General features: G+C 38.9%; 1 protein-coding gene across 6 annotated transcripts in view; it reads left to right on the top strand.

Moving 5' to 3' along the window:
• CFAP54 (cilia and flagella associated protein 54) overlaps positions 1–27,870 on the top strand; it is a 157,628-nt gene that overhangs the window by 9,907 nt on the left and 119,851 nt on the right. For all 6 annotated transcript variants that reach the window (XR_006104082.1, XR_006104081.1, XM_042468528.1 and 3 more), the window contains exons 3-15: positions 1,455–1,601; positions 5,996–6,167; positions 7,692–7,750; positions 10,387–10,530; positions 12,475–12,588; positions 12,699–12,800; positions 13,344–13,542; positions 15,451–15,540; positions 18,721–18,833; positions 18,912–19,083; positions 20,036–20,121; positions 22,683–22,817; positions 23,995–24,145. Coding sequence is in view for 4 of the 6 variants with exons in the window: in XM_042468528.1 (XP_042324462.1) it covers positions 1,455–1,601; positions 5,996–6,167; positions 7,692–7,750; positions 10,387–10,530; positions 12,475–12,588; positions 12,699–12,800; positions 13,344–13,542; positions 15,451–15,540; positions 18,721–18,833; positions 18,912–19,083; positions 20,036–20,121; positions 22,683–22,817; positions 23,995–24,145 (1,684 nt within the window). In the remaining 2 variants the exon portion in view is untranslated. The remainder of the gene's footprint in view (positions 1–1,454; positions 1,602–5,995; positions 6,168–7,691; positions 7,751–10,386; positions 10,531–12,474; positions 12,589–12,698; positions 12,801–13,343; positions 13,543–15,450; positions 15,541–18,720; positions 18,834–18,911; positions 19,084–20,035; positions 20,122–22,682; positions 22,818–23,994; positions 24,146–27,870) is intronic.

Here is a 27,870-nt window from a genome sequence, read left to right as displayed (position 1 = left end):
AAGTGTAAAATTTATACATACAAATTCAGGATCTGCTTTTGTGTTTTAAAGATTCTCTGCCCTTTTCCTCAACTTGCATGTCTCACTTCATTCAAGCACCTAAATGATAGTTGTATTCTCAATTGTGTAGTTCCTGCTTCTTAATTTGAAGCTATTATTTGTAGATTTATATTTTATATTTGAATAGATGCAGTATATTGTTTATAACACTATTTATTATAAAATGTAAAATGCAGTAAGGTAAAAGTAAAGGTATTCCCTGTTGACAAGGTTGTCAAGTTGTGTTCGACCATAGGGGGTGGTGCTTATCTCCGTTACTAAGTCGAAGAGCCAGTGTTATCAGAGATCATGTGGCCTGCATGATTGTAACAAATGCTGTTTACCTTCCCACCAGAGTGGTACCTATTTATCTACTTGTATTTGCATGCTTTCGAACTGCTATATTGGCAGAAGCTGGAACATCATGATAACATCATGGTTAATTTTGCTTCCCTCCTCCAAGATGATGTTAGAAAAAAAAGATATTACATTGAATTTTCTCTGTTTTCCAACACATTATGAGATAATAAAGTAAATCTTCTTTTTATCATCAAAACTACTCACATTGGAGCCTGAATCCTATTAGTAATTGCAGCTAGAGTAGATCCCTTGGAGCAATGGAACTTGCCTTTGTGTTGACTCATTACTCAGGTGTTGTCTGCATTGGCAAGAATACTCTAGGGGCAGCCCAGAGTATCCTAGACCCACAGGTTACCTTGGCCTCCATTTCCATGCCATGGCAGCTGTTTGCATGAGCATCCTGCCATCTGCCACTGTTGTGGGTTGCTCAATTCTGAGGCCAGAATGAGTGATCTTTGGATGCATTGGGCAGCCCAGTGCTGTGGCATGGATTTGGAGCAACAGGTAACTTTTTAAAATTCATATTAAGACTGTTAAACACCAGTTCTGGTGTAGAATGTGCTGGGGATCGTTTGAACTGCCCACACCAGAACTGGGAGTTGGGATATGCATTGTCCAGACAGGGTGATGTCAAAATAGGGGAGAAATAGCCTTTTGCCCATGCAGGTGATGCCTCAGTTGATCTATTGAGTTTGCTGTAGTTGGTATTGCCAGTAGAATTCATGCCTGGGTATAGACTGGTCAAAGCTGAACATTTGGATAATTCCAGCCAGTTATAGCTGGCAGGATTATGCACATTCCCTACTAAAGCTGTGTAAAAATACCTAACTTGACTGGATAATGCAGAGAAACAATAAAATATTACAATATATTTTGTGTTTTATTAGCTGTCCTAAATCAGAATTCCCCCTCACAATACACATTTTAATGCTATTGAGCTTGGTAGAACTTGTTTCTGAGCAGATGTGTAGAATTGCACTGTAAATGTATTGTAATATATGGCATATAATTTGCAGAACCCAAAAATATATGGGCAATATATTTTTTATTTCCAGGAATATAAACTAGCACTTTCACATTGCTATGGGCGATACCTTCAGCAAATCAGTAATGTAAATATAAACAAACTTGGATTAGATGTGCATGAGTTTAAGACCAGTTTTTTCCCCAATGGATTTAAAGATCCAACTGCTGCACGTACAGTGAGTATTTAAATGTTTAAAATGTTATATTACTTAATGTTTTCTTAATTTGGCATTAATCAGACTGTTCATACGTTCAGCCCACCCTCAACCATGGGCCAGTCACATTGGCCCAGCCTACTATTCAGCACACTGAATGAGACTTACAGGAGAACTCATCAATGGCGCAGAAGGAACCAGTCCTGTCTAGGGCGCAACTGCTGCAGTCTGCACTTCTCTGAAACTGCTCAGCCTTTGGATGCTGCTTCATCTGCTCAGATGGAGGTTTCTGTTGTGGCGGAGTTCCTTCAACCACCTTACAACAAGGCAGAGTTCCAACTTGCCTAAAGGAGGCAGTTGTGAGGCCTTTGTTAAAAAAGACACCCCTGAATACCACTATAATGGATAATTATTGACCAGTGTCCAACCTACCATTTTTGGGAAAGGTACTGGAATTTGTGGTGGCTTCCCAACTCCAGGGCTTTCTGGATTACAGTATCTAGATCCATTTCAATCTGGTTTTAGACCTGGCTATGGAACAGAGACAGTCTTGGTCGCCTTGGTGGATGACCTACTCAGGGAACTGGACAGGGGGAGTGTGTCCCTGTTGGTTCAGGACTTCTCAGTGATTTCGATACCATTGGCCGTGGTTTCCCTCTGGGCCACCTCTCTGGGATGGGACTTGGAGGTACTGTTTTACATTGGTAAAACTCCAGAAGGTGGTGTTAGGGAACTCCTGCTCGACCCTCTGTCCATTGGCCTATGGGGTTCCTCAGGGTTCTGTGTTGTCCCCTATGCTATTTAACAAATACAGTATCCCCTCCATTTTGTGGGAGAATCTGTTCCAGACACACACACACACACACCCCATCAAAATGGGAAATTGCTGGTATTCAAGCTCCATTTGGGGTGCGCTGTCATCGATATGCAGATGACACTCAATTCTACTACTCTTTCCCACCTCAGTCCAAAGAGGCTGTTGGATCCTAAATCAGTGTCTGTCATCAGTAATGGACTGGATGAGGATAAACAAGTTGAATCTTAATCCAGACAAAACAGAGGTGCTCCTAGTCAGTTGGAAGGCAGACCGAGAAATAGGGATCCAGTCTGTGTTAGAAGGAGTTACACTCCCCCCTGAAGACTCATGTTTGCAGTTTGGGGGTACTCTTGGACTCAGCTTTGAACCTGGAGGCTTCTGGAGTGATCAGGATTGCTTTTGTACATTTAAAGCTTGTGCGCCAGCTGCACCCATTCCTTGAGATGCCAGATCTGGCCTTGGGGTACATGCCTTGGTTACATCCCGTTTGGACTACTGGAGCTGTCTTTGAAGAGTGTTTGGAAGCTTCAGCTGGTTCAAAGAGCTGCAGCCAGGCTGTTAACTGGGGCAGGTTACAGAGACCATACAACACCCCTATTGAAACAGCTCCATTGGCTGCCAGTTTGTTTCCAGGCACAATTCAAAGTGCTGGTTATGATCCATACAGCCCTATATGGCTCAGGTCCATGCTATTTGGCAAACCATATCTCCCTTTATGAACTGGCCCCAGGCTCTGAGATCCTCTGGAGAGGCCCTTCTCTGTCCCACCACCATCACAAGCATAGTTGGTGGGGACATGAGAGAGGGCCTTCTTGGTGTCTGCTCTTAGACTTTGGAACTCCTTTCCCAGGGAGGCTAGAATGGTTCCCTCCTTGTTGGCCTTCCACCAGCAGGCTAAGACCTACCTATTCAGACAGGTTTTTAAAACAGAATGTTTGTAAAACTGGCTTGGGATGTTGTTTCATTTTAAAGTGTTTTATATCATTTTTATCTTTTTAAAATGTATTTTATTCTTTTAATAGCTATCTATTTTAACATTGTAATAATTTAATTCCTTTTTAATGCACCTCTTTTCTATTTTTTTAATTGTATTGTTCTTTTAAATATTGTGAAGCCACTCTGAGTCCCAGTCCTGGGAAAAGAGCGGGATATAAATAAATAAATAGATAGATAGATAGATAGATAGATAGATAGATAGATAAATAAATAGTAACAACAACAACAACCACCGCCTTTGGCCTTGACTACGTCATCCTTTAATTATGAGTTTGATTCTGACTCAGTTATCATTCAGGTACGGAAACTTCCAACCTTGTTGAGTGTAGTAGAGCTTTCCTCTTTTACGAACTACGTGAGGGCTTTTGTAGAACAGATAATGAGAATGGTGAAGTCTTTAGTCTTGGCTGTAACACAGCCAGAAGCAAATTAGTTGCCTGGTTTTCACTACACCATACTTAGGCTGCTGCTATGGCTGCTTTGCCCGTGTTCCCATACCTTCTACTGGCTATCCAAAAATCTTGGGTGATTCCTTTTTCTGTAACAGAAAAATAATTACTTTGTTGTTAGACTCTGTACACTTCATGACATCAAGACATAATAAAAAGGTGTCCCACAAATGGGACTCAAGGTTGAATACAATGAGATGATAGAACTATAATTAAAACTTAAAATAAATAATCATTTTTATCAATACAAGGGTTATGCAGATCCTTTGTCTACTACCCTATATGAGTGAAAGGCAAACCTTTAAATTGAATCTTTTTTGTCTGTAAGCAGGAGCCAGTGTAGTGTAGTGATATTGGATGAGGACTCTGGAGACCATGGTTTGAATCCCTGCTCAGCCATGGAAAACCACTGGGTGACCTTGGGCACGTCATACACTCTGAGCCTCAAATAACGCTATGATAGTTTCACCATAGTGTCATCATAAGTTGGAAACAATTTGAAGGCACACAACAACAACAACAACCAGAAGGAACCTATGTAAAAACAGATATTGCAGGCACACAGAACTCTTGCATCCTTCTGAGGTCACTAAAATGAGTACCCAGCTTGATGGGGGCAATTAGCTTACAGTTGTAGAGATTGCTTAGAGATTGCTTAGAGTGCTATGAAGCAGTACATAAATGAAGCTGCTACTGCTACTTGTTGTACAAGTAAACTGGTTGCTGGATTTGTCAAAAATTGAACACCTTTTGTTAGATATAATTAATGTATCTATGTATAAAGAAATATTTGATTAACTTTTAAAAGCAATAGATTATTCACCTTGTTCAGCCCATCTGGGGTTGTCCAGATTAATTTAATAACTACAGTAAAGATTTTGCCATTTTTAAAATATGGTATTCAAGGTTTAGACTCATTAGATAGCATCTATTTTCCTGCTTTAAGCACAGATTCTAAGGAAGAATTTTACTTTGAAGCTTGGTAACTGGAAGCCAGCTGTTTGCTGTAAAAAGATGAGATACTTGAATCCAAGCTTATCTTTTACATTCATGAAAAGTAATGCTAAAGTGCTCCAATCTATTGTTCTTTGATTTTGGGAATGAGATCTCTTGTATTCTTTTGCTAACCAAATATCATAGCTCAGGAAATTACAACATTGTGTTTGAAACACATTTAAGAATGTTTATATGTATAACTTATTTTCCCTAAAATGAAACGAAACTGTTTGATGTCCTTGAGGTTTCTGACCTTTGAGTTTTCTCAGTGTCTTAAATATGCTCTTTAACTCACTGATCCCTCTTTTCTAACAAAGAGTGACTGGGCTGTAGGAAAAATGGGGTGCCTCAAAGTGTGTGCCTCATTTCATGGCTGTAACAGCTGACAATGAATCTTGGGCACCCAGGAATGACATCGGCATTGAATGCACTTTGTTTATGCAGGTGGCTGGGCATTTCCTGGAATTTCAGGCAGAATGGTAAAGCAAGAATAGGAGGAAGCTGGCATATTTAAGGGGAGGGTCAGGGACATGGAAGAGAGAAAAGAGGAAAAGAACAAGGATGGAGAGAGGAGGGAAGAGGCTTGAGTAGAGAAGTGATAAGGTGACCTAAAGGGGTGAAAGAAATTGTGGGGAGCAAAGAAAGAAGAGAGAGAGAGAGAGAGAGAGAGAGAGAGAAACTCAGAGACCAGAAGACTTGAACAGATAAGGAAGAGGATAAGGAGATGGGCAGCAAGAATGAGGGAAGTGTCAAAATCACATGGGCTCCTGGCTACTGAGGTAACATGGCTACAGGTGGACTAGAGAAGGGAAGCTCTCAGGAGAACCATCAGATTCTTCACTCCCATGTAAGCCAGAGTTTGTTTCACCAACCCTGGGGATCTCAGACCCACATATTAGCCATATTGTGTGGAAAGTAAAAAGGAAAGTATAGCACAGTGTATTACTTAATTAGTGAAAAGCCAAGCATTTTATGGAAGGAAGAATAAAACAGACAAGCTGATGAAAAAGGAAGGGCTAATGTAGCAGAGATGTTTAGAATGCAGGAGGAAGGGGCTAAGTACTGTTTCTGGCATGGGGCAGAGAAATAATAGAGGAGGGAATTCCACACCTTGATTTGAAATTTCTGATTTCATTAATTCTTTTTATTTATTTTAGTTCCATGTTTTGCAAGTGTGGAATATTTGCCTTTACAAAATAGTATGTGATAATGACATCGATCTCCTGAATCAGGAATCTGTGAAGACATGTTTCAGAATCTTGACGACATTGCAAATAATCATGCAGATGACATTGCCACATGAGCATTTATGTTGGCTTGTTTATAATGGTATGTTACTCCTGTTCCTTTCTAAATGCAGTCTTAAATATTATTTCATGTTTTGAGGAAAATAATTTTGAAGAGACTTCTCGACATTCAAAAGAACATTTTAAGAGAATTCTGTCAATAGTTCAGATCCAGGATAGGGAGCATTTAAAATGGTGAGTTGCTTCTCTCCTCAGAGCTCATCCCCCCACTTTCTACTCCTGTTCTATCAGAGAACAGTTCCTGAAGGTTCTTTCAGTTGCCTATTATGTGAAGACATTTTATTTGGGAGTATGGCTTCATAGCACTCAGTGCCTTGAAGTTGTTGTTGCTGAAGGCTTAGCTCATGTCTTTCCCAATAGGTGAGTGACACCATTTTGGTGTATTACAGTCAGCCCTCCATATCCATGGATTCTGCATCCATAGATTAAACCATCCATAGCTTTAATATATGTATGCATGTATGTATGCATGAATAATTTAGAAAAAACAAAAGCAAACCTTGATTTTGCCATTTTATATTAGAGATGCCATAATGGAATTTGAGCTTCCACAGATTTTGGTATCCATTGAGGGTTCTGGAACCAAACCCCAGTGGATACCATTAACCCAATGTAATGGTATGTATGTGTCTCAGCAAGCACATGGAATTTATGTGTCATGAGTGGGATAGTTCTACTTACTGCTGCCATACAACTTTGGGCTTTAAAAAGCTTCTCCACCTCTGAGTTAAATAATCTGAAATTCATTTCCATTTCTTCTTAAGTTCTGTTTTAAACTTTTGCTATAAAGCAAAGGAGTTGTTACAGTTTGAGTATCCCTTATACAGAATTACAAAATCTGAAGTACTTCAAAATGTAAAAGTGTCCACATATGTGGCTAAGATAGCCTTTTCTCCCTCATTGCTCAGTGGACACAATTAAAAATATTGTTTATAAAATTATCTTCATGCAATTTGTTTAAGGTGTATACAAAACATAAATTAATTTCATGTTTAGATTAGACATCTCCAAGATACCTCATTATATATATGCAAATATTCCAAAATCTGAAAAAATCTAAAATCCAAAACACTTCTGGTCTGAAGCATTTCAGATAATGGAAACTCAATCTGTGTATCACAGCTTAGTGAGAAAACCTTAATATAGATGGATAAGTACTAATAAAATATAATCAAAACATTCTGAAAAAACAAAGATTGCTTTGGAGCCATGACACTAAGTATCAGTGCTTTGACTCCAAGAAATAGCTGGGTTTAAGCTGTTCTCCTGTCACTATTGTTGCTGCCATCTTTTTTGGTTCCTTCTGACAGCACCACACATTATTGTGTATTGTAATGCATTACCATGTACAATCCCTCATAAATACCATGATTGCTGTACCAGGATTGACTGTGACCTTGGCCTTAATCTCTCTCGCCCTCCCTCCCTCTCTCTCTCTCTCCCTGCATACAGACATAATCTGTATGAACATACATATATGCTTGCTCATGTGTATGCACACAGAGCTGCTGTATGTGTTTTAAAAATAATGCTTTTGTTGTTACAGGAACAATTCATATGTATACCATATCTAGACATTTGATGACCATTGGTCAGTCAGCTAAGGTAAGGCAGGATAAATCGGAAACATTGATCTATTTCCAGGGACTGGCTGTCAAAATACTTTTTATTTTGAAATTGATATTGTTTAATTGGATAAAGTTCTGGATTTTTTTTTTGTGTTACTGTTTTTAATGTCCTTTGCTGAAACAATAATATAGTATAGAAAAGTGTTTTTGTTATAAGAGCTAACAGAGCAATTGAAGCCACTAAATCCACCACGTGGTAAAGTTTAGGACAGGAAGGATGGATATCCACAGTGCATCCTAATGTTCCTGTTTGTGGTAACAAATGTAAGACCTCCCTATTGCTCACATTGGGCAGGGCTACCCATGGGGCTTGGTGCAGAGTCATGTTGATAACCCTGCCCTTCCCTCTAGAAGTTCCCATGCATATAGGAGGCTATGGTGAGCAACGTGACTGGATCAGAAGAGAGAACTCAGTAAGAAGGGAGCTTGCTTTATGGAAGCTAAGGGCAAATCCCCCCCCCCCCAGTGCTGTTATGGGGGTAGGGTAAAGCTGTCTCTGAAACTGCTGGATAGATTGTTTGCCATTGCCTTCCTCTGAAATGTAGTCAACAGCACCTGGTATTCCTCGGTGTCGCCTATCTAAGTACTGATCAGGGCTGATTCAAGATCAGATGGGATCTGACACCTTGAGAGTATTTTGGATGAGAACTGATAGAATCTACTTTGTATACCCTAGAAGATTTATTTTATTTGTTTGTTTAATTTCTAAATAATAGATTTTCTCTGTCTGCAGTGTAATATCTGCTTAATATTTCTTTGCAATATGGAAACATCGTGTTGCTTGGTGATAAGATGATACTTCTACCATAGTAAAGTTGAACTGTAGTGCCATCATATGGCTGTTCTTTGAAATCACCGTCAAGCATTGTTTGCTGAATTATACAAAAGGTCACTATGGAAGCTAGAGTGGAAAATAAAAATCTAATTTTAAAAATATCTGCCTCCCCTAACCTAGTCCACTCCTCCCTCAAATGTACTAGCTCACCTGCCAATACAAGTTAATAATTTATGGCATATTGAAGGCCTAAACTAAAAGCAAAACAAACAAGCACACAAATAAAACCCTTTCAGTTTATAAATTTTTACTTTCCATAGGGGACTAGGTAATTTGCTATATCCAAGCCTGATTCTTTTTCAAGCCTGATAGATTAAAATATTTTATTCTGTCTCATTTATGTCTTATGATTTTGAACAAATCTAACTAAACCAATACTTTTCTGTTTGATTAATTAATTTTGATGAATATATTTTAATTACTTACCAGGAGCCCTGGTGGCGCAGTGGTTAAATGGCTGTAGTTCAGCCACTCATAAGATTGCGGGTTCAATCCCAGCCAGGGGGCTCAAGCTTGATTCATGCTTGCATCCTTCTGAGGTCACTAACATGAGTACCCAAATTGTTGGGGGCAATTAGCTTACACTCTGTAAACTGCTTAGGGAATGCTTAAGTGCACTCATAAGTAGTATAGAAATGTACTTGCTATTGCTACCCGGGTTTGTCACACTTAATTTCAGTGGAGCACGTGTTACTGCTTAGGCCTGAATTATCAGGTATGATGACCCAAAACTTTGCAACTCTGGCACTGTTGAGGGGATGAAGTATAGACTACTCTTTCTCTAGCAGTCCCAGTTTGTTTTGTTTTGCTCCATTCTTGCTGAGTATAAGTGCCAAAACGAAATACAACACCCACCTCTGCCTTCCTTTCCTGGCTTGAAATCACCAAAAAGATATTGCACTCACTGTTTGCAGAGAGGTGACACTGACTAGCCAGCAAGTGCAAAGATAAGTAGAAATGTGTCTGTTTCCCTTTACATGCTATGAGCTGGCAGGGAAGGATAGAGGCACATGGATTTGTTTCTGTACTTACGAGATAATCTGAGTTTAAAACAATTGGTTGAGACAAATATAGGCTCATACCCTTTGCCTATCACCATCCCTGAGCTTGAGGTAGAAATCAGATATGTGTGGCTTGTTTCTTTGCCACCAGAGCAGAGCGACCAGAGCGAGCTTTGGCCAGAATCCTATTGTCAGTCCCGACTGAAGTAGACCTATTGATTCTTTGGAATTTATCTACATATTATATCACCATTCAGCATTTGATTTACTGGAGTCTTCTCTAGTTGTGACTAATAGGATAACTTAAAAAAAACAACCTTTCCAGCTCCAAACTGAGGTTTGTATGTGAGCTGACAATTTGTTTTTGAATTACATGGAATCCCCTCTTTCTTTAGTTCAGTAGTTCTCAACCTTCCTTATGCTGCAACCCACAGGTTGCGAACCATAAAGGGGTTGTGACCCACAGGTTGAGAACTGCTGCAATAGAGTATTATAGATTATGGCGCCAACTCTGGGTCTTAGGCGAAAGGGTTGTTGGGCCCCCAAAGCGGTTGCAACCCACAGATTGAGAACCACTGTTCTAGTTCAAGAAAGGGAACAAAGGCATCTAAGATTTTCTTTGTTTCTTTGTAGCTGACATTGTGTCAGAGACATAAGGACAATAAAGGTCAGATAAAATTTGTTGATCCATGTAATATAAACTGTTAGTGGTAATAGACAAACAGTTGATTATGAAACATGTATGGCATGCCTTATAATCTGATTTTCTTTTAATAGGTACTTGAGTATTTATTGTGGGCTTGTGTATGTATGGAATCATCAGTTCCACTTCTAGCCGTACATTATTTGACATGGAGAGCGACTCTGTATGCTGCTGTTTGCCAGTGTTATTATGACTGCCATTGTGGTTTATATGGAGAGGTGATAATTTATAATTACTCACATTTGAATTTTTATTAAAAATATTTACATGACTGGATATATAAGAGAAAGTAAACTCTGTTTAGCAGTTCCTAGTAAAAATGTAGGGAAGCTTTATTTGCTTTATTGTTCACAACACCGAGAGAGTTTTGCTTAGAACTATAATTGTATTTCAGATTTGGAGACCTAAAACTGGCCTTTATGGAACTCAATCTAGGAATTTTCCTGATAAACTTTTTTCAGACAAAATGTACTTGTTGCATGTGATACTTTTGATTTCCCCCTGCAGCATTTTGAACTTAAAATACTCCTAGATTTGCTTGCAATAAATGACTGACCAGCAGTTCCTATCCACATAATTAGGAGTGCTGTACGTATGCTATTATCTGTTCATCCTCCTAATCTGCTGGTATTCAGTGTAGCAATCTAAGTACAGGTGTATCACCATTAACAAATAAATAAAAATTCCTGGACATTACTTTTATAACAGAAAATTTGGTTCCAGAGGCATAAATAACATGAAAGAATAGAGATAGGTTTCTGTGCCACAAAAAAGGAGAGCAGTTCAACATGTTCCACTGAATGTTTTATTCAAAGCTAACAATATGCAAATGTGAAATAAAATGACCTGGTCAAGTAAGTCTTGCAGAAGTAAACAAAAGCATTTTGAGCCTTCTAGAGATACGTGCAATCTCTTTCACCAGCCTCCATTTTTCTTATTATTTTAATCGTGGTGTACAAACTTATTAACTATGTTTTTTAACATACTGGGGGTAGCTGGTGTGTAGGCTTATCTGCTCTTCCCTTTTTTGCCTGTTTTGCTGTTCACACATGTTCAATAAGGGATTCTGGAGATGGCTACTGTGTACATTGCCTGTTGCAGGCGCACACAGCTACCTTATGACTGGCTAGAGAAGAATTCAATTTTTCTCAGGTCAAGCTTTATTGCATTGTTGGTTGCAGATACACTGGTGCAACCCAGCACTAACACCCTATCTTTCTTCAGTTCTCTTGTATAATCTATTCATTGCTGATGCTGTTAAAAAACCTAGCTATGTGGAGAATAAGGAAGTAAGGAGGAGGGTTGAGAGGGCATAAAAAGACTTTGTAAAAATAAGATTTTTTTTTGTCAGGATGCTTTAACTAGTGATGTCTGCCTACAAATTTCTGCTAGTTATTTCTCACTGGTTTTGCTCTGGCTCCCTGTTAAAATGTCCTGCTTGTTTTTACCTTCAACTTCCTTTTTAATGTGTTTACAATTATACACTATCTGCTTCTCTGCTTATATTTTTAGTAGTCTGAATTTTTGTTGGTTAATCATAAAAACATCAGCGAGACTCAGGTAGTGCCACTGTTGACTGTAGCTGATTCATAAGAACTTTCTCAGTTGTATTACCTTTCTTTCTTGGAATTTGGCTCAAAGATTATTTTGGGAATTCTGAATGCTTGTGTCACTTGGGGCTGTGCAGACTGCCCCTAAGGAATGGCCTGCAGCTGCCTTCAGCTGCGCTGGATCAGGGCTGTGGCAACTGCACACTGTGGCCCTGATCTGCCCTTTCCAGGGCACAAAAAAAAGCCGCTTTTTGCATTTCCTTTTTGCGCTCTGGAAAGGGCGTGATAGCCATGGCGCCACAGCTTTAAGGTGCTCCTTTGGTGCTGCATCATGTGGACGCAGCACCAGAGCAGCACCATGATACCACACGTTGTGTGGAGTGGCACACAACATCATGGCACCCTGGGGGCGGAGTCAGGGCATGCATCATGTGGACTCCATGCTCCAACTCTGCCCCCAGGCTGGCCTTAATGGCCAGCCTGCACAGGGGCTTGGACTTTAGGCTCATGCTAAGTAGACATTTCTCCCCTTCTCTTAATGCCTACCCCTATTAAGAAGACAAATAGCACAAATATCTACTAACTTCTTACATATATATATTTATGCTGTAGTTATTTGCACGGCGTGGCTTGATGAAAATTGATGAACTAAAGCAAATGGAAAATATGAGTTCATCACCACTGAGTGTGGAAACAAAGAAAAAATTCAAAGAAGCAACTGTGAAGGTATACATATTTAATAAAGGTTATAATACTGAAACATGCATATCATATATCATACATTACTGTATATTGTGCCTTTTGTAATAACTATGCCTTTCGTCTGATTGGATCAGATGGCAGCATTGATTTTCAAAAGATCAGCATTTGAACCCAGAAGACGGCCAAAGAGTTATTTTCGACCAAGAGTGAGAGTTAATCTAAGAGAGTTACAGCATGTAAGTTTTAGTCATTTTGGACTGTCCTGAGCACAATCTGAAGACCATAAAGGTGGTTTCCAGATGATTCCTATAGATGTCTACTTAGAATTAAATTCCCAGGGAATTCAGTGTACCTTACTCCCAAATAAACGGATTTAGGATATCAGCCTTAGGCAGGTAGGAGGTATGATTAGACTGAAAGTGCAAGACCTTGATTGTTCCAAGTAGGCTACCTTGCTCTGACAAAATCTGGAACAGAACTGAGGTGTTAGGCTAGATTGCATGCTCACTTCACCTCCTTCCTGAACAGTGGAGATGCTAAAAAGGGAATTCCTTTCAGCTGTTCCATCACCATTGTGCTCCCTGCATCGACAAGCAAGCACTGGGAAACATTACATCCCCGATGTAAGAAGATGGGTTACTCAGTAAAGGCTTTTGCAGAAAATAACTTTAAATACTGTAATTGTGAACTCTAACATGCTATTATTTGATAATAAATTAATTACTTTGTAACGATCTAAATTGTAAATTATTTTTCTTACTGTTTTCCTTTTTATTCAGCTGCCTTGGCCTCGTACAATTACAGAACGATTGCTAATGGAGATGTTTGATTGTAACTCATCTTATTTTTTGGCCATCCTGGAAGCTCTATTTGATAAAAATAGACGGACACTGATCCCTGGGCCTCCTGTTCCTGACGAAATTGAAGTTCATGATGTCATTTCAGAGCTCTGTTTTGCAGGCGTGGATATTCTTGAAGGTAATTGGATGAAAAGAACGTTGTGACGGAAAGGATAATTACCTTACTAGAATACATTGACTGTAATAACAGTTGTATGAGGATAATCAGATTTAAGCCTTTCATTCTATTGATATAGTGAACTTAAATTTCTCAATATATTTGAATATTATCATTAATGTGGGAGATTTACTAAAATGTAACTGATAGTAAAAATATTTGCTAAGTTTTTAAAATTGAATCTGAAGCTTGTAGCCCTTTTTATCAGTCGTTGTCTGGGATCCAAAGGATGTGGATGAGAAATAAATAAATCTTATTTTAGTTCCAAGAAAAAGTATATTGATCCAGTGTAAGTAAATCAAATCATGTTGCTTTTGATCAATATGCTTAGGAATAAAGCTCAAGTACATGTGGAAACATACAAAATCCTATTACTTAAAATATGTAAAGTATCTGTGCAATAGTTTCAATAATTTTCTGTCAGATTGAATGCAATGAATTAATGCCATATCATTTATTGAGAGAGCAATATTAAATTCCTGCTACAGTTTCTATGCCTTATAGCCCAACAGTGGTAGTTATAGGATTTAGAGCTAAACTGACAGCTATTATTTTTATGACTTTTAGCTGATTATGAAATATAATACATTAAAATTGTGTATTTACTGAACAGGGATTTCTAAGATAACTTCTTTGTCTAAGGAGATAGTAAGTGTGAATGAGAACACCCCTGTTTATCATCCCTTTAAGGACAAAGGACCAAGTTATTGTGGAAACTGATGGACCCATTTAGTTTTACCCTTATTAGGAGTGATAGAAAAATTTTAATCTATTTTATGAAATTCTCCCTGAATCTAGAATGTTCTAAAGTTGTATACAAATAGGGTCTCACTATCTATAAATAATAATAATAATAATAATAATAATAATAATAATAATAATAATAATAATATGTTTTATTTATAGCCCACCTCTCCCTGGAGGATCGAGGTGGGTAACAATATAAATAAAACAAATACATTTATTGACACAAATCCCTAACCCACAGTTTAAAAATGGCATCATAAAAATAGAATCATTTATTAAAATCACAATAAAATTAGCCCCCATTAAAATGAGGCGATGTAAAGGAGAGTCAGAGACACAGTTGTGGGACAATGGAGAGGGTCTGTTTGTCAGTCCGGGAATGCCCACTGGAAGAGATCCATCTTAATGGCTTTTTTAAAGGCCTCAAGAGATGTTATATGATGGATCTCCTCCGGTAGGTCATTCCAAAGTTTAGGAGTGGATGATGAAAAGGTTCTCTGGGTAACCACAGCAAGCCTGGTCTTCTTTTGCTGTAGTAAATTAGTCCCAGAGGACCTGAGAGTGTGTGTGTGTGGAGGGGGATATTATATGGAAAGAGACGTTCCCATAAGCCATGTAGGGCTTTAAACACAATTACCAACACCTTGTACTCTGCCCAGAAACTGATTGGCAGCCAGTGTAAAGATTTCAGAATTGGAGTTACAATGTTCTCTGTTTAGATGTTAAAAACATCCGTAAAACATTGGTTCAACTTCACAGGCATATTTGTACTTAAACATAGGTAGAGGCACAGGACCTCACCCAGGAGGGTCTTCATTTTACTGCCAGTTGAATTCCTTCCTCTTGTTCTATAGGCAACTCAGGAACTATAGCTGGATCAGTTGGGAATAAACAGTAGTAATATTAAATGAAAGAAAAATGGTTAGTTTCAGTAGAGGGAACTCTTAATTGCTAGTCCATCGTCAGGCAGATAAACAACTGGAGCTCTATTCATGTCAGAATGTATTGCGACATGATGGGAAAATGCTTGTCACATGTGAAGAAAATACATCATAAGATCATGCAACATTTAAAACTCCATTCATATACTATTCAACATCTGACAATTTACTTGTGTTAAAGGTGGTGGCATAAATACAATGAGTAACACACCCATTGATGTTTCTGGTGTAATAAATGCATCATCCACACTTATGCAACAGATACTTGCAGGTAAATTTATATTTTTTTAAATAACATTTATCTAGCTGTGAAATATTATACATTAAATGGTACAGTTACCTGAATAGGGTTTTCTAAAATAACATTTATTTGTGTAGTACACAATGTTGCACAGAGCAGATTTGATAAAGACTATTTTACTACCCATGCATGATTTTTTATTACTCTGTGTTTCTATGGGTTGCACTTACTCCTTTTGTCAGCAGTGGAATGGACTCACTGGAATGTCTCTTCTAGTTTTTCAGAAGTGTTACTGGGGGCCTAAACAAGGGCCTGTTACAGACTGCCAAAATAAAGCTGCTTCGGGTCTCTTTGGAGGTATGCTATTTAAATGATGCATGGGTCCTAAGAGTCTGGAGGCCGTGCCAAAGCCACACTCCATTCCTAAGCACTGGAGTGCAGCTTTGGTGCAGCTTCCGGATTCTTAGGCTGCATGCATCATTTAAATAGCATACCTCCAAAGAGATCCGAAGCAGCTTTATTTTGGCAGTCTGTAACAGGCGAAGGTGTGTGTGTGGGTGTGTGTGTGGAGGTAGCCCAACCGGCCACAGAAAGTATGACAGATGTGTGAAAGATGGAGGGAGGATGGGATAACATTCAACCTTGTATTGAGGCTCTGCCAATGGAGTGATTACGTATATGTGCCTTCAGCTGACCTAAGTGAAAACTTCAGCCTTCTGAGCTGAAGGCTTGTCTGCTGGAATCCCCACTAATTCTGATTGGCCAGTTTTCCTGCTAAGCCCATGGATATGTGTGGGGAATACCAGAAAGAAGTACAGACATTCCAATATGGCTCTTCGCCTCTATATCACTCCTCACACTGTGGACTCCATCTTGTCTGGAGAGTGACATATTGCTAACTCTGGGGCTGCATCCTTCAGAATTAATGCAGTTTGACAGCACTTCAACTGCCATGGCAATGTTATGGGATCCTGGGAATTGTAGTTTGTTGCGATATCAGATCACTCTGAAAGAGAAAACTCTTGCACCCAAAATTGGAAAGGTTTTTACCCTGTTAAGAAGATTATAAGAGGTTTTGTGCATTTTTCAGTTGCTTTTCACATTTTGGGACCTCCTTGGGGGGAGAAATCATTTGTGCAAACATATTGCATTTTGCTTTAAACAGATATTATTTTGTTTAAAAAATTCAAATATAACATATTTTGCACAAGAACTTTGTATCTTGATCACTATGCAATTCTTGTTTATATGATTTTTTTGCAGAAAAGTCCCTTAATGAAAAAAAAAAAGATAAATCAATGTACAAAAGCTGTTGTATTAAGACAGCCTCTGTTGGCAAGATGAGAAACTTTGTGAATCTGTTGCCTACAGACATAGGGCACATCTACATCAGCTACTTAATCCAGAGCCAGTCTGGAGCATTATGCCTTGGTCTGGCACCAGACTGACCACAATGGCAACCAGATGCATTAGGCTAAATCCAGTGTAAGACTGCATCGTTGTGCACATAGACCAGCTGGACTGACATCACATTGGCCCCAGTGGCCTGTCCTGTCTCCTGTTTTCAGAGCTACCACCATCACATTCTCACAGGCAGGATCTCCTTTTAAAGACTGCTAGCTGTTACTTCTGCTAAGGTCAGAAACAGTCACGCAAACATGTCATAGACAAGGAGTCCAGCACCCATTTTTGTCCTCAGCCAAAGCAGTGGCATATGGGAAGAATTTACATAGAGCTCCTGCCAATGAGAAGGTGGTAGTGGCAGCTCCGAAAATAGGCTATCCTCTTTTTTTGTGTTGCTCAGCATGAGGAAGGGGGATGGTGCAGCTTGTGGCATGTAGACAAGTGGATTGGGTTGAACTGCACCCAGTCAAGCTGCCCATACACTAAAAGAGCCTGACGTTGGCCCAGGGTTTCTGAGAAACACCAAGATTTTCAGTGACTTTGCTTAGTTCAGAACAAAATCAGGTTAAGCTTTAAAAAAAAAATAAAATTGGATCCTTCCCAGAAGTAGCCAATATGTCATTTGGACAGCCAGCACTGGCTTCAGGATGAGTACAGGGTTTTTCATTGGTGTAGATGAGCCTATAGACAGATATGTGCAAAGAGATTAGGACTTTATTGAATCATGGGGTGCAAATATTTAATACAGTGTTGAAGAAACTGGAAATTTAGGGCCTGCACATTGTGCCGGCCTGTGGGCAGAGTCACCATCGTGATGCACCTCCAGTGCTGTGTCCAAATGACTCAGCGCCGAAGGGGCACCATAGAGCCGTGCCACTGTGCCTATGGCGCCCCTTGGAGGGTGCAAAAAGTAGCCACTTTTTGTGGCTCCTTTTTGCGCCCTTCAAAGGCTGGATTGGGCCGCGGCGTGTAGTTGCCGTGCCCCCGATCCGGCCAGGAAAGAGGCAGCCACTTGCCGCCCATTAGGGGTAATCTATACACAGCCCCTTAGTGTACTTAATTACTAGAAGAGTCATTTACAGCTCTCTGAAGTTGTAGCATGAATCATGCCTTATTACAGTGAACAATACTTTGGCATTGATCAAGCTGTGATCTTTTGGTAGATGGTATAAATGGGAATAAAATGTTGGTGATGAGAATTCCAAAACAGTTTTAAGTGTGATTGTAACTGTAATTGTAATTTATTTATGGTCTTTGACCAAAACAAAGGAAGTGTGTATTTGTGAATCTTTGCATGCATATTCATTATGCACACATATACATCGATCTGTATCCATGTCAAAGCTACCTCTGTCAGGAAAAAAATGGGATATAAATTAAGTAAAAAAAATAAATTGCTAATCCTAGCTAAGGAAGACTCGTTGAATCAGTTGCTGTATAGAGCCAACAGCTGAATAAATTCTTTTGATTCAGTGGAACTCTAGTGGGGATTAACAAATGGGTTTAGGCATCTGTCTTTTAAAACATAAAAACTGTTATCCCATGTACTGTAATAGCTAACTTGGCCCATAAACCACCTATTCCTTGCCTAAGAGATCTGAGAAGAGATGGCACATGTATCTTGGTTTCAATAATATATGATATCATAAAATCTTAACTGAAAACAGCTGGGGTTGTATCATTGCAAATAGATCCAGATTAATACTGGTTTCATATATGCTTATAGTTTCTAGCAGTTAAAAAACAATCTGAAAGTTTCCTGGGTGTTTATGAAGACTTCTTGCATCTTTTTCTTTTCTATTCCAGGGAAGAATAGTGTTTCTGCAACTGCTGTTTTGAGATTTCTTAAGATGGCCTTCAGCTATGAGGAATGGGATTCATTTGATCATACAATGATGCTATTTTTTCCTTTTCTTCAGGTAATTTCAGTATTGACAGTTTTTTAAAAAAATAAATCAAACTCCATGCAGAACTTTATTTTTCTATGTTTTTCTTAGAATCAAAACAACACAGAATGGAAGAAAGCAGAATCAGAACTGAAACTACTTATAATAATGCAGCCTCTACTCTCTACACGGAAACCAAGGCATGGTTTGTGTATTCAGGGAGGTAATATCCGAGAAGCAGTTGTTTTACGTAGTCCAAGAAGAAAATCCATTTCATTTCAAGGTGTGTCACAATTAACTACAGTTATGAGTTGCAGTAATTTACTTTAATTAACAGTTCCTTGCAGAGTTACAGAGAATAAGAATGTTAAAAAATATAGTTTTTTTCTGGGTAATGTAAAACTGCATTAATCTACTGTTTGGGATTGTACAAATAGTGACTAACCATTAAATATTAATGGGCTTTCCTTATAAGACCATTATATGTAGACAAGAACAATTTTGTGTTGGTTTCTAACAAAAACAAAATTCATATTTAAATAGACATTTTGCTATACATGTAGTTGTCATGTAGCTTGAAAACTGTAAGATGATTCACATTTTTCTGTGCTTGACTTAGCAAATTATTAGTAATTATTTATAACATCGCACTATACCTTATTTTCATAACTTTATTGCTACTTTCATATTCTGGGAGTACTGATGCAGCCACCTATCATTTGAGAATCTAGCGACCTCACTGCCATGGGATACTTTCTATCAGCTTCAGTTGAAATACAAGTTGCATTTGTATCTGGAAGAAAATAGCTTGGCTGCAATGATCAATTTACTGGTAAATTCACATATGGATTATTGCAATGAGGCTGCCCTTGAGGGTGAGCCAGAAACTTCACTTAGTACAAGGCGTTGTTTCACTAAAACTAGAGCTTGGAAAAGTTACTTTTCCAGACTCTAGTTCTCCAAATCTACCAACTATCATGGCCAATTTTAAGACTACAAGCATTGAGGACTAGTTCTGGGGAAAAGTCAATATAAATAAAGTGAAAGAATGAAGGAATAAAGAGCCCAGAGAAAGAGCGCATTGGTGATTTGTTAGTACATGCATTTAATTTATCAAATAAATATGAATGAATTAACAAGTAATAAATTACCTCAACAAATAATTTGGATTTAAATGATAATTTAATGGAACTGACTGTCTTTCTTTCTTTTTTTAAAAAAATAAACCACTGTAGAAAAAACAACACAGACAGGAAAAACTACTGATGAAGTTTTTTTGTTGGCAAAAACTCTTTATTCTTGTGTCTGCATGTCTGAGAAGGTATGAGAAAATTATTGTCAAGTTTATGGAGTCCATGTAGTTGGTGTATTAAATAAGTACAAATGAAAATAAAGGAAATTTCTCATTGGAAAAATTAGTATGTAAGAAATATCAGGTTTAGAAAGTTAAAAATTATAAAATTAAAAAGAGAGATAAAGAGAGCTCAAAGGTGGCTCACAATGAATGTGTGTTGTGTGCACTTCTGTATGTAAAATATATAAACAGCAAAATTGTAGCCTACTAATAGATTGCATGTTGATATATCAGTTTACTCTTACCCACTGGCTAGCTGCCCAGTTGCTGGGACCTAGAACCCATCTCCTCTGTTGGGGAACTATCCCATAGCTGATTGCCTGACATAAAGAATGTCTCTTTCTTTCTTTCCTAAGAGCACAAGGTAGTGGGGGTACAGCAACAGAAGGGGAAAGGGAGCCAGACAAGTGGATGCAGAAAGGAAGTGCTTCATTTCTTCTCATTTCAAGAAGCTGGCTGGAGGGCATTTTATTTACCAGTAAGACATTAAAGAGGCAGCATGACTGGACTGGTGAGCCAGTGGGAAGAACAAGATGATATACTGTTGCTTGATTTTCTTAATGCACTTGGGCTTTCTCAGTATTTTGTTAATGTAGACCTACAAGCCTATGCTAGCTGCATAGTACAAGTCATGCTTCTGAAGTAAGCTATAATATAAACATAAAATAAAGTGGGTATAAAGACAAAAAAATGTGGGCTGCCTTTACATTACTTTGGGTATAGAATGAACCATAGCTGATATTTAGATGTTAGCACAATGATGGAAAAAATATTTGTATGTTTAATTAATATCCTATCTCCCTCCTGATGTGGGACTCACAGAAGGTAGCAATAGCTTAAAGCAAAAATTCAGATAAAACTTTGTTTAACAAAAGTGAAAAAAACCCACCAAATCTGTTTAAAAGTGCATGGTTAAAAACAGTTAAAAACACCTTCAGAACATAATAGAAAAAATAAAAGTGTGCCTTACCACCTTCAGACACCTTTCTGCCACATTATTCAAGACCCAAAGGCCAGCGTAAACAAAAAGGCATTTGACTGCTAGCTGAAAAGAGCAGGCAGTGGTCATCTCTTGTGATAGGGAGTTCTACAGCCTGGAAGGAGCTACTAAAAATGCTCACTCCCATATCCTCATCAAGGTTGCCTCTGATGGTAGAGGGAATGGGAGAAAGCTCTCCCTTGAGGTTATCAAAACTTGGGCTGGCTTATATAGGAAGATACAGGGGCAAAGCAGTTGGGCAGGAAGGAGTGGCTAGAAGCCGCTTCAAGCCCGATTTTACTGGGGCCATGGTGAACACATGCTGTGACCTTGAGGGCACCTCCTCCTATGGCTCCATATAGGAGCAGAAAAGATCCGCTCCTTCTGGGGCTGTTTTTGGGCTGTCTTAGGAGGCCTTGGCATGGCCCCAGGCTGGCTTCAGAGCTCTCTGGGACATGTGTTGCGTAAATGCCATGCCCCTTGAGCAGTTGGAAGCCACCATCATCTGCCCATCTGTTTCGGGCCATTGTCTTTTAGATAGTCTGGATTCAAACCAAACTGGAATATGGTTTTGAGTTTAAAATAAAATTTAAATTTAAAAAAAGGTTCTCTTAAGAACGTATCTCAAGTAATTAATTTCATGATAAAAGCATAGGACAAAATATAATATAAATATATAGTAAATATAATATAATATAATATAATATAATATAAATTGAAATGATGCCGTTAAAGTACAGTGCAGCCTTGCCTTATGTGGGGATCCATTTCGGACCCCCCTCCCCCCGCATAAGGCAAATACTGTGTAAACTCAAGTCCCATTCATTACATGGGGCTCGTGCTTGGGGCGTGCGTGCACCATAGGCACACACACCATTCCATGCATTGCAGCGTAGCTTCTGCGTAAAGCGGAAGCTGTGTATGGGACGCCCATGTATGGAGCATATGGAGTGGGCACCGTGTAAATTAATAATCTCAAGAGCACAAAGGAGTGGCTAGAAAAGAGTGGAAAATAAAATGAAGGTTGTAAAATGAAGGTTAGTAAGAAAAGAGTGGAAAATAAAACGAAGGTTGAGAGAGAGATTTGTACCCAAGTTTCTCAGCCCCTTTTTATTGTAAAACAAAAGGGAAGATAAGTTTGGAGGAGAGATAGTATTACAGGTTAAGTATCTATTATCTGGAATTCCAAAATCTGACTTACTCCAAAATCCAAAATTGTCTGCATGGGTGGCAGAAATAGTGCTTTCTGATGGTTCAGATGACTCACATAAGCTTTGTTTCATGCATGAAATTATTTTAAAATTGTGTATAAAATTAATTTTCAGGCAATGTGTATACAGTGTATAGGAAAAATAAATGAACTTTGTATTTAGATTTGGGTCCCATCTCCAAGATATCTCATTATGCATATGCAATACTATTAAAGTAATGCAAAGATCAGGTTTTTAAAGAGGATTTATATGTTAAAATGCACATTGATTTTGATTAGTTTAAAAGGCTACTTAAATAGTACCTGTTCATTACATGGTTGAACTATACCTTTACTCAGGTTCACCTGCCAGATAAAGAAATGATAATAGATGCCACAATGTTTCTGTGGCAGAAGTGTAAACTGGGAATTCAGAAGATACAAATAAGTGGAAGCAACTTTTTAAAATGTCCTCAAAAATATCAAACACCCAAGGTAATCCTTCACTTATACTGAGTAGAGTACAACTGTTAGGATGTGCTTGTCCATTTATAGGTGATCCTGACTGTGTTGTTGATAATATGAGCTTGTTAGTGGTCTATCTCTTCAGTATAAATAATTACAATGTTGTCAAATAGGCCAGCTTCTATATGGGAAATGAAAAAATCAGTTTGGCTGTGACAAAAGTCACGAAAGCTGACACATGTACTCTGTGACCAGACAGGAATGCTGAAATCTGAGAGGTAAGATTGCATAGGACTCCAATTCAAGGATCTTCAGATAAGAGGCAGAAGCTAACTAGTGACTTGAGAAGCAGGGACTTGATAGATAGAGGATATAGAGACTAAGGATGTTGGGGACTGTGTGCAGTTAGTAGAGATCTAGAGGCAGAGAGGCCAGTGATAGAGGCTCAGAGGCACTGTAGTTGAAATCAACTAATAGTGAGTGGATCAAGAAGATGGCATCTAAGGAGAATATATGTGACAGTGAAAGAGTACTGGAAGATATAATAGAAGTAGCAAGGCTTTTGGACCTCTCATGATGGTGTATGCATGTATGTATGTAACCAAATTTGTTGATGTTGATTTTTAGTTTAACAGTCTGGTAGTTATACAGTCAGCCGTACACATTCACAGTTTTTGCTGATTTGATTATTCATGGATTTTAATACAGTGCACCCGTGTCATACGCTGGAAGCCATGCTGGAAGAAGTGGCGCCACAAGCCGGAAAAAGCAATGGTGTGCGTGCCCCTGAAGGCACAAGCCCCATTATCCGTTACGCAGGGGGTGGGTGGGTCCGGAACGGACCCCCCTCATAAGGGAAGGGACCACTATAATATGTTCTCTCTAGGAATTTCTAGGTTCTCCATCATGATTCTACTGGAGATTGACCATAGAGTTGCAATGGATGACACAGAGAGTGAACTGGAGGACTTAGTTTTTTAGTGTTTTTTTATTTGTGGTTTTTCCACTTTCACAAGGATCCTATGCTCTTAAGCCCAGTGAATGTGAAGGTCCCACTGTATTTATTTTGGAATTTCTGCCTGGCTATATATAAATATGAGCTAAAGGTGGTATACTGTGTTATTTCTGCAGTGTGTTTTGGACCACTGATGATTTGAAAGCTTTGCCTTTCTAGTGAAGAATCTTACTCTGATTTTTTCTTCTTTAGTGGATTCATATCCTTAATATAATTAATGAAGTATTTCATAGCATTAATCTTGGAGATGTCAATGCTGTGACAATGGCTGAAGTCTCACTACGACTAACTTCAGTGATGGAAAGTATTGCAGACTATGCAGTCAAATCTGAAAGCACAACAGGTATCCCGTTACATTGGTTGGTTATGTTTGATAATGTGTATTCTGTATACATTTCTTATAAAAGAATCTAGAAGAATATGTTTTAAAAACTCTATTGAATATGAAATGTAAAGAGAATGAATAAAGTAAATTGTAAACTCTTACAGAAATTTATTTTTTTGATTACATCTGCTTTAGTCTGACCTGTGGTATGGTGCTGTTTTGCTAATGAATTGCTGACACATACTCAGGACCTTTTCCAGTAATAAAATTGAGAGGAAAATGACTGCAAAGCCTAGCCATTTTACAGTGTAAACATAACCCAAAGATACATTGCTGTGATGGCAAACCTATGGCACACGTGCCACAGGTGGCACACGATGCCATGTTGCCTGGCACAGGTCAGGGAGGAGGAGGAACAGGCATGTGCTTGCCCATTGCTCCTCATCCCTGCCATTTCTTGGCCTTCAGCTGTCTCTAGGAGATAGATGGAAGCCAGAAAATGGCACTAAGGAGAAGGAGCCACGGGTATGTGCCTCTGGCTTCTCCTCTCTGCCTTCTCTCAGCTTCCAGCTGTCTCTGAGCGCTGGGGAGAAGGAGCCATAGGAGCGAGCTCGTTCCTCCTGTTCCTGGACATTTCCTGGCCTTCAGCTCAGAGAGAGCAAGGGGCCGGGAAAAAGGCAGGGGGAGGAGGAGTGACCGGTGCGCACACATTGTTCCTCTGCAGGGTCCTTTCCCGGCCCCCAGGTGCCTCCGGAGGTACAGCTGAGGGTCGAGAAATGCTTGGGAGCATGCCTCATGCCTATTCCTCCTCCTCCCCAGGGACCTTTTCCAGCTTCCAGCTGTATCTCAGAGACAGCTAGAGGCTGGGAGAAGGACAGGAGGAAGAGGAGCGCTGTTGCCCCCTCCTCCCGGACCTTTTCTGACTTCTAGCTGTCTCTCAGAGACAGCTGGAGGCTGGGAAAAGGTCAGGGGGACAAGTCATACACCGGATGTCCCGCCCCCGGAGGGCAGAACTCCTGCCCCTGGCACTGGCTGCTAGCCGGTGCCAGAATTTTTTTTATATTTTAGGCACACAACCCTGAAAAGATTCACCATCACTGATTGGCTATAGGATTTTAGGATTATGCATGCTTCTTAGGCTTGCTGAAGGAGCGTTCCACACAAATGTGCCTAGCGATCAAGACAGGAGACTCCAAAATTCCAGTTACATTAATTTGCTTAGGTCCAAAACATACTGCAGAAATCATCTGAGGAAAATGAATGGGAACAGTGAGGGATAGAGCTGAGGGTGAGCGGAGCTACCACCAAAAAAACATATACAACTATTCTAGAAGGTTATGAATGATGCACTGCATAGGTGCTGATAGCCCCAGTTGTGTAAGTTCACAGCTGAACAATCAAAGAACTATAGTTACAGTATGTAACCTGTCCTTACATTGTCAAACTGAGACTAGCAACTTGAAGTGTGGCAGTACCCAGAAACTAGGAGTTGTGGGATGAAGCCAATAGCAAAAATTAGATTAGGATTGAAGGTTAAAGTAGTAGACAATGCTGAAAAATAAACAAAATGTCAGGACCAAAGGATAAATCAATAGGAAGACGTGTGAGCCAGAAGTTAGGACTGAAGAACAAATGATAAAAGATGGCTAGATGGATAAATAAGCCAGAAGTTACTAGTAGAGGATATTTAATTAATACTGGAATACACCAGACTCAGGAAGACCTTGTTACTTGAGGAAGGCTTAACTGGAGAATGATCTTAACCAAAAGAGTAGCCTATGTATACAGGGTTATTTAGAGTTTCAGGACAATAAGCTACCTAGGTATGCGTCGCATACATACAGTCCTCATAAAAATTGAGATCTGTAGTTTGTGAATGCTCTTAAATCCATCATCGTCGCTTGAGACAAAAGATGGCCTCAATGCCTTGGAACACCTTGTATCAGTTTCACCTGAAAGCACAACTGTGATCCCATTTGGGCAGAGATACTTTAGAGAGAAGGCAGAGTTTGGCCAGCCTAGCAACAACCAATCAAACTGAAGGCTGGAGAGAATAACTAGGTCCAGTGGTGACAGTTAGAGTCAGATAGGAACGGTTAGGGTTAGAGTCCAGAAATGAGGGACTCAGGACACATGCAGAACCCTGAGAGTTGGAATTGCTGTGGTGTAATATCCTGTGGGATATCATTACCCTTGGTGGCTGGTACAGAACTAAGGGTAGGAAAGTAACCTAATATAAGGACTGTGTGGGTCCCGGGTAAAAGTAACTATTGTTCTCTGCAGAGTGTCATGAAGTAAACTGTAACTGCAACAAAGTGGAACCAAGAAAATAAGACCTGGAAGTAACAAGTGCATAAAATATCACAACAAGTTGAAACATTGTTCAAACCATCTTTCAAATAAAGTTTTATTATTGTTCACATACAGGCTTGTCTGGGACTTGAATAAGTAGCCACACTATTGACATTACAAATAGGGAATTAGTTTCATATACAAGTTGGTGTACAGAAGAAAAATAAAGTGACTGTGACACATAGGTGGTAGTGTCACAAATTTAAAAGGAAAAACATCTTTAAAAGTACCAGTACTTGTTACAAACAGGTGGCAGTGGTGGGAAAACAAAATCCCATTGGGCTACCATCTATGGAAAATAGTAAAGTGAATGGTCTGTCACCTTCACAAATTGATGGCAGCAGTGGGATAACAAAACCCATTGTGCTGGCGCCACAAGAAGAAAATAGTTAGGTGACTAAATGTCAACATCACAGTTACCCTTTGCAACATTTATTTATCCTCTGATAATCTCCTATTTAGATTAGGAAGTGAGACTGTTAAAAAGATAACTGAAATTAGGGCAGTGAGGTTATTAACAGGTACACACATTGTGCCAGTGTTCTGTCATTTGCACTAACCTTCAGTCCATATCTGAGCTGAATTTAAAGTGCTGACATTGACCTGTAGAACCAAATGATTTCAGGCCAGCTTTACTTCAATTATTTCTTCTTTTTGCATGTGCCTGCCTGGTCTTTAAGATATTCTTCTCAGGATCTTCCACTTAATGAATTGAGGCAGATGACTGCTAGAGAAAGGACTTTTTCCTCTGTAGAGAAGGTTATGATATTTTTGAAGCTGCTGAAAACATTTTTATAGGTTTAGGCCTTTTCATCATATGTCTTTAGAGTGTTTTAGATCTTGGTACTAATTGTTTTTTCTTCTGCTATATTTTTGATGACTTTACACTAATTTTATGCTTCTTTTATGCTAATTTTATGTTGATCATGGGCTAATTTTGTTAGTTTTGTGTTGGTCAGAAAATACTATATCGATAATATGTACTTTAAAACTGTTTGCATGTTTTAAACTGATTTCTATATTTTTGGACTGTACTTTGTATTTTGCTTATGTACTTGTTTTGTTAATTTGTTAATGATGACTTGGTTGATAGGAGCTCTTAAACTATCATAAATAATGAGAATTAAATCTGATCTTTTCTGGTTGTCAGTTACATATCAAAGAAACGTAGCAACAGTTATTTAGAAGTAGATACTTTGGTGAAGTCGAAGGCTTTCATGGCTGGCATCCATAGTTTTTTGTGGGTTTTTTGGGCTATGTGGTCATGTCCTAGAAGAGTTTCTTCCTGATGTTTCACCAGCATCTGTGGCTGGCATCTTATTGAAGAGGCGAGATAGAAATAATAATAATAATAATAATAATAATAATAATAATAATAATAATAATAATAA

The sequence above is a fragment of the Sceloporus undulatus genome, chromosome 5, assembly GCF_019175285.1.
Source record: "Sceloporus undulatus isolate JIND9_A2432 ecotype Alabama chromosome 5, SceUnd_v1.1, whole genome shotgun sequence".
NCBI lineage: Eukaryota > Metazoa > Chordata > Lepidosauria > Squamata > Phrynosomatidae > Sceloporus > Sceloporus undulatus.
Note: the sequence above shows the minus strand (reverse complement) of the source record. Positions and strands in the feature narration are given on the sequence as shown.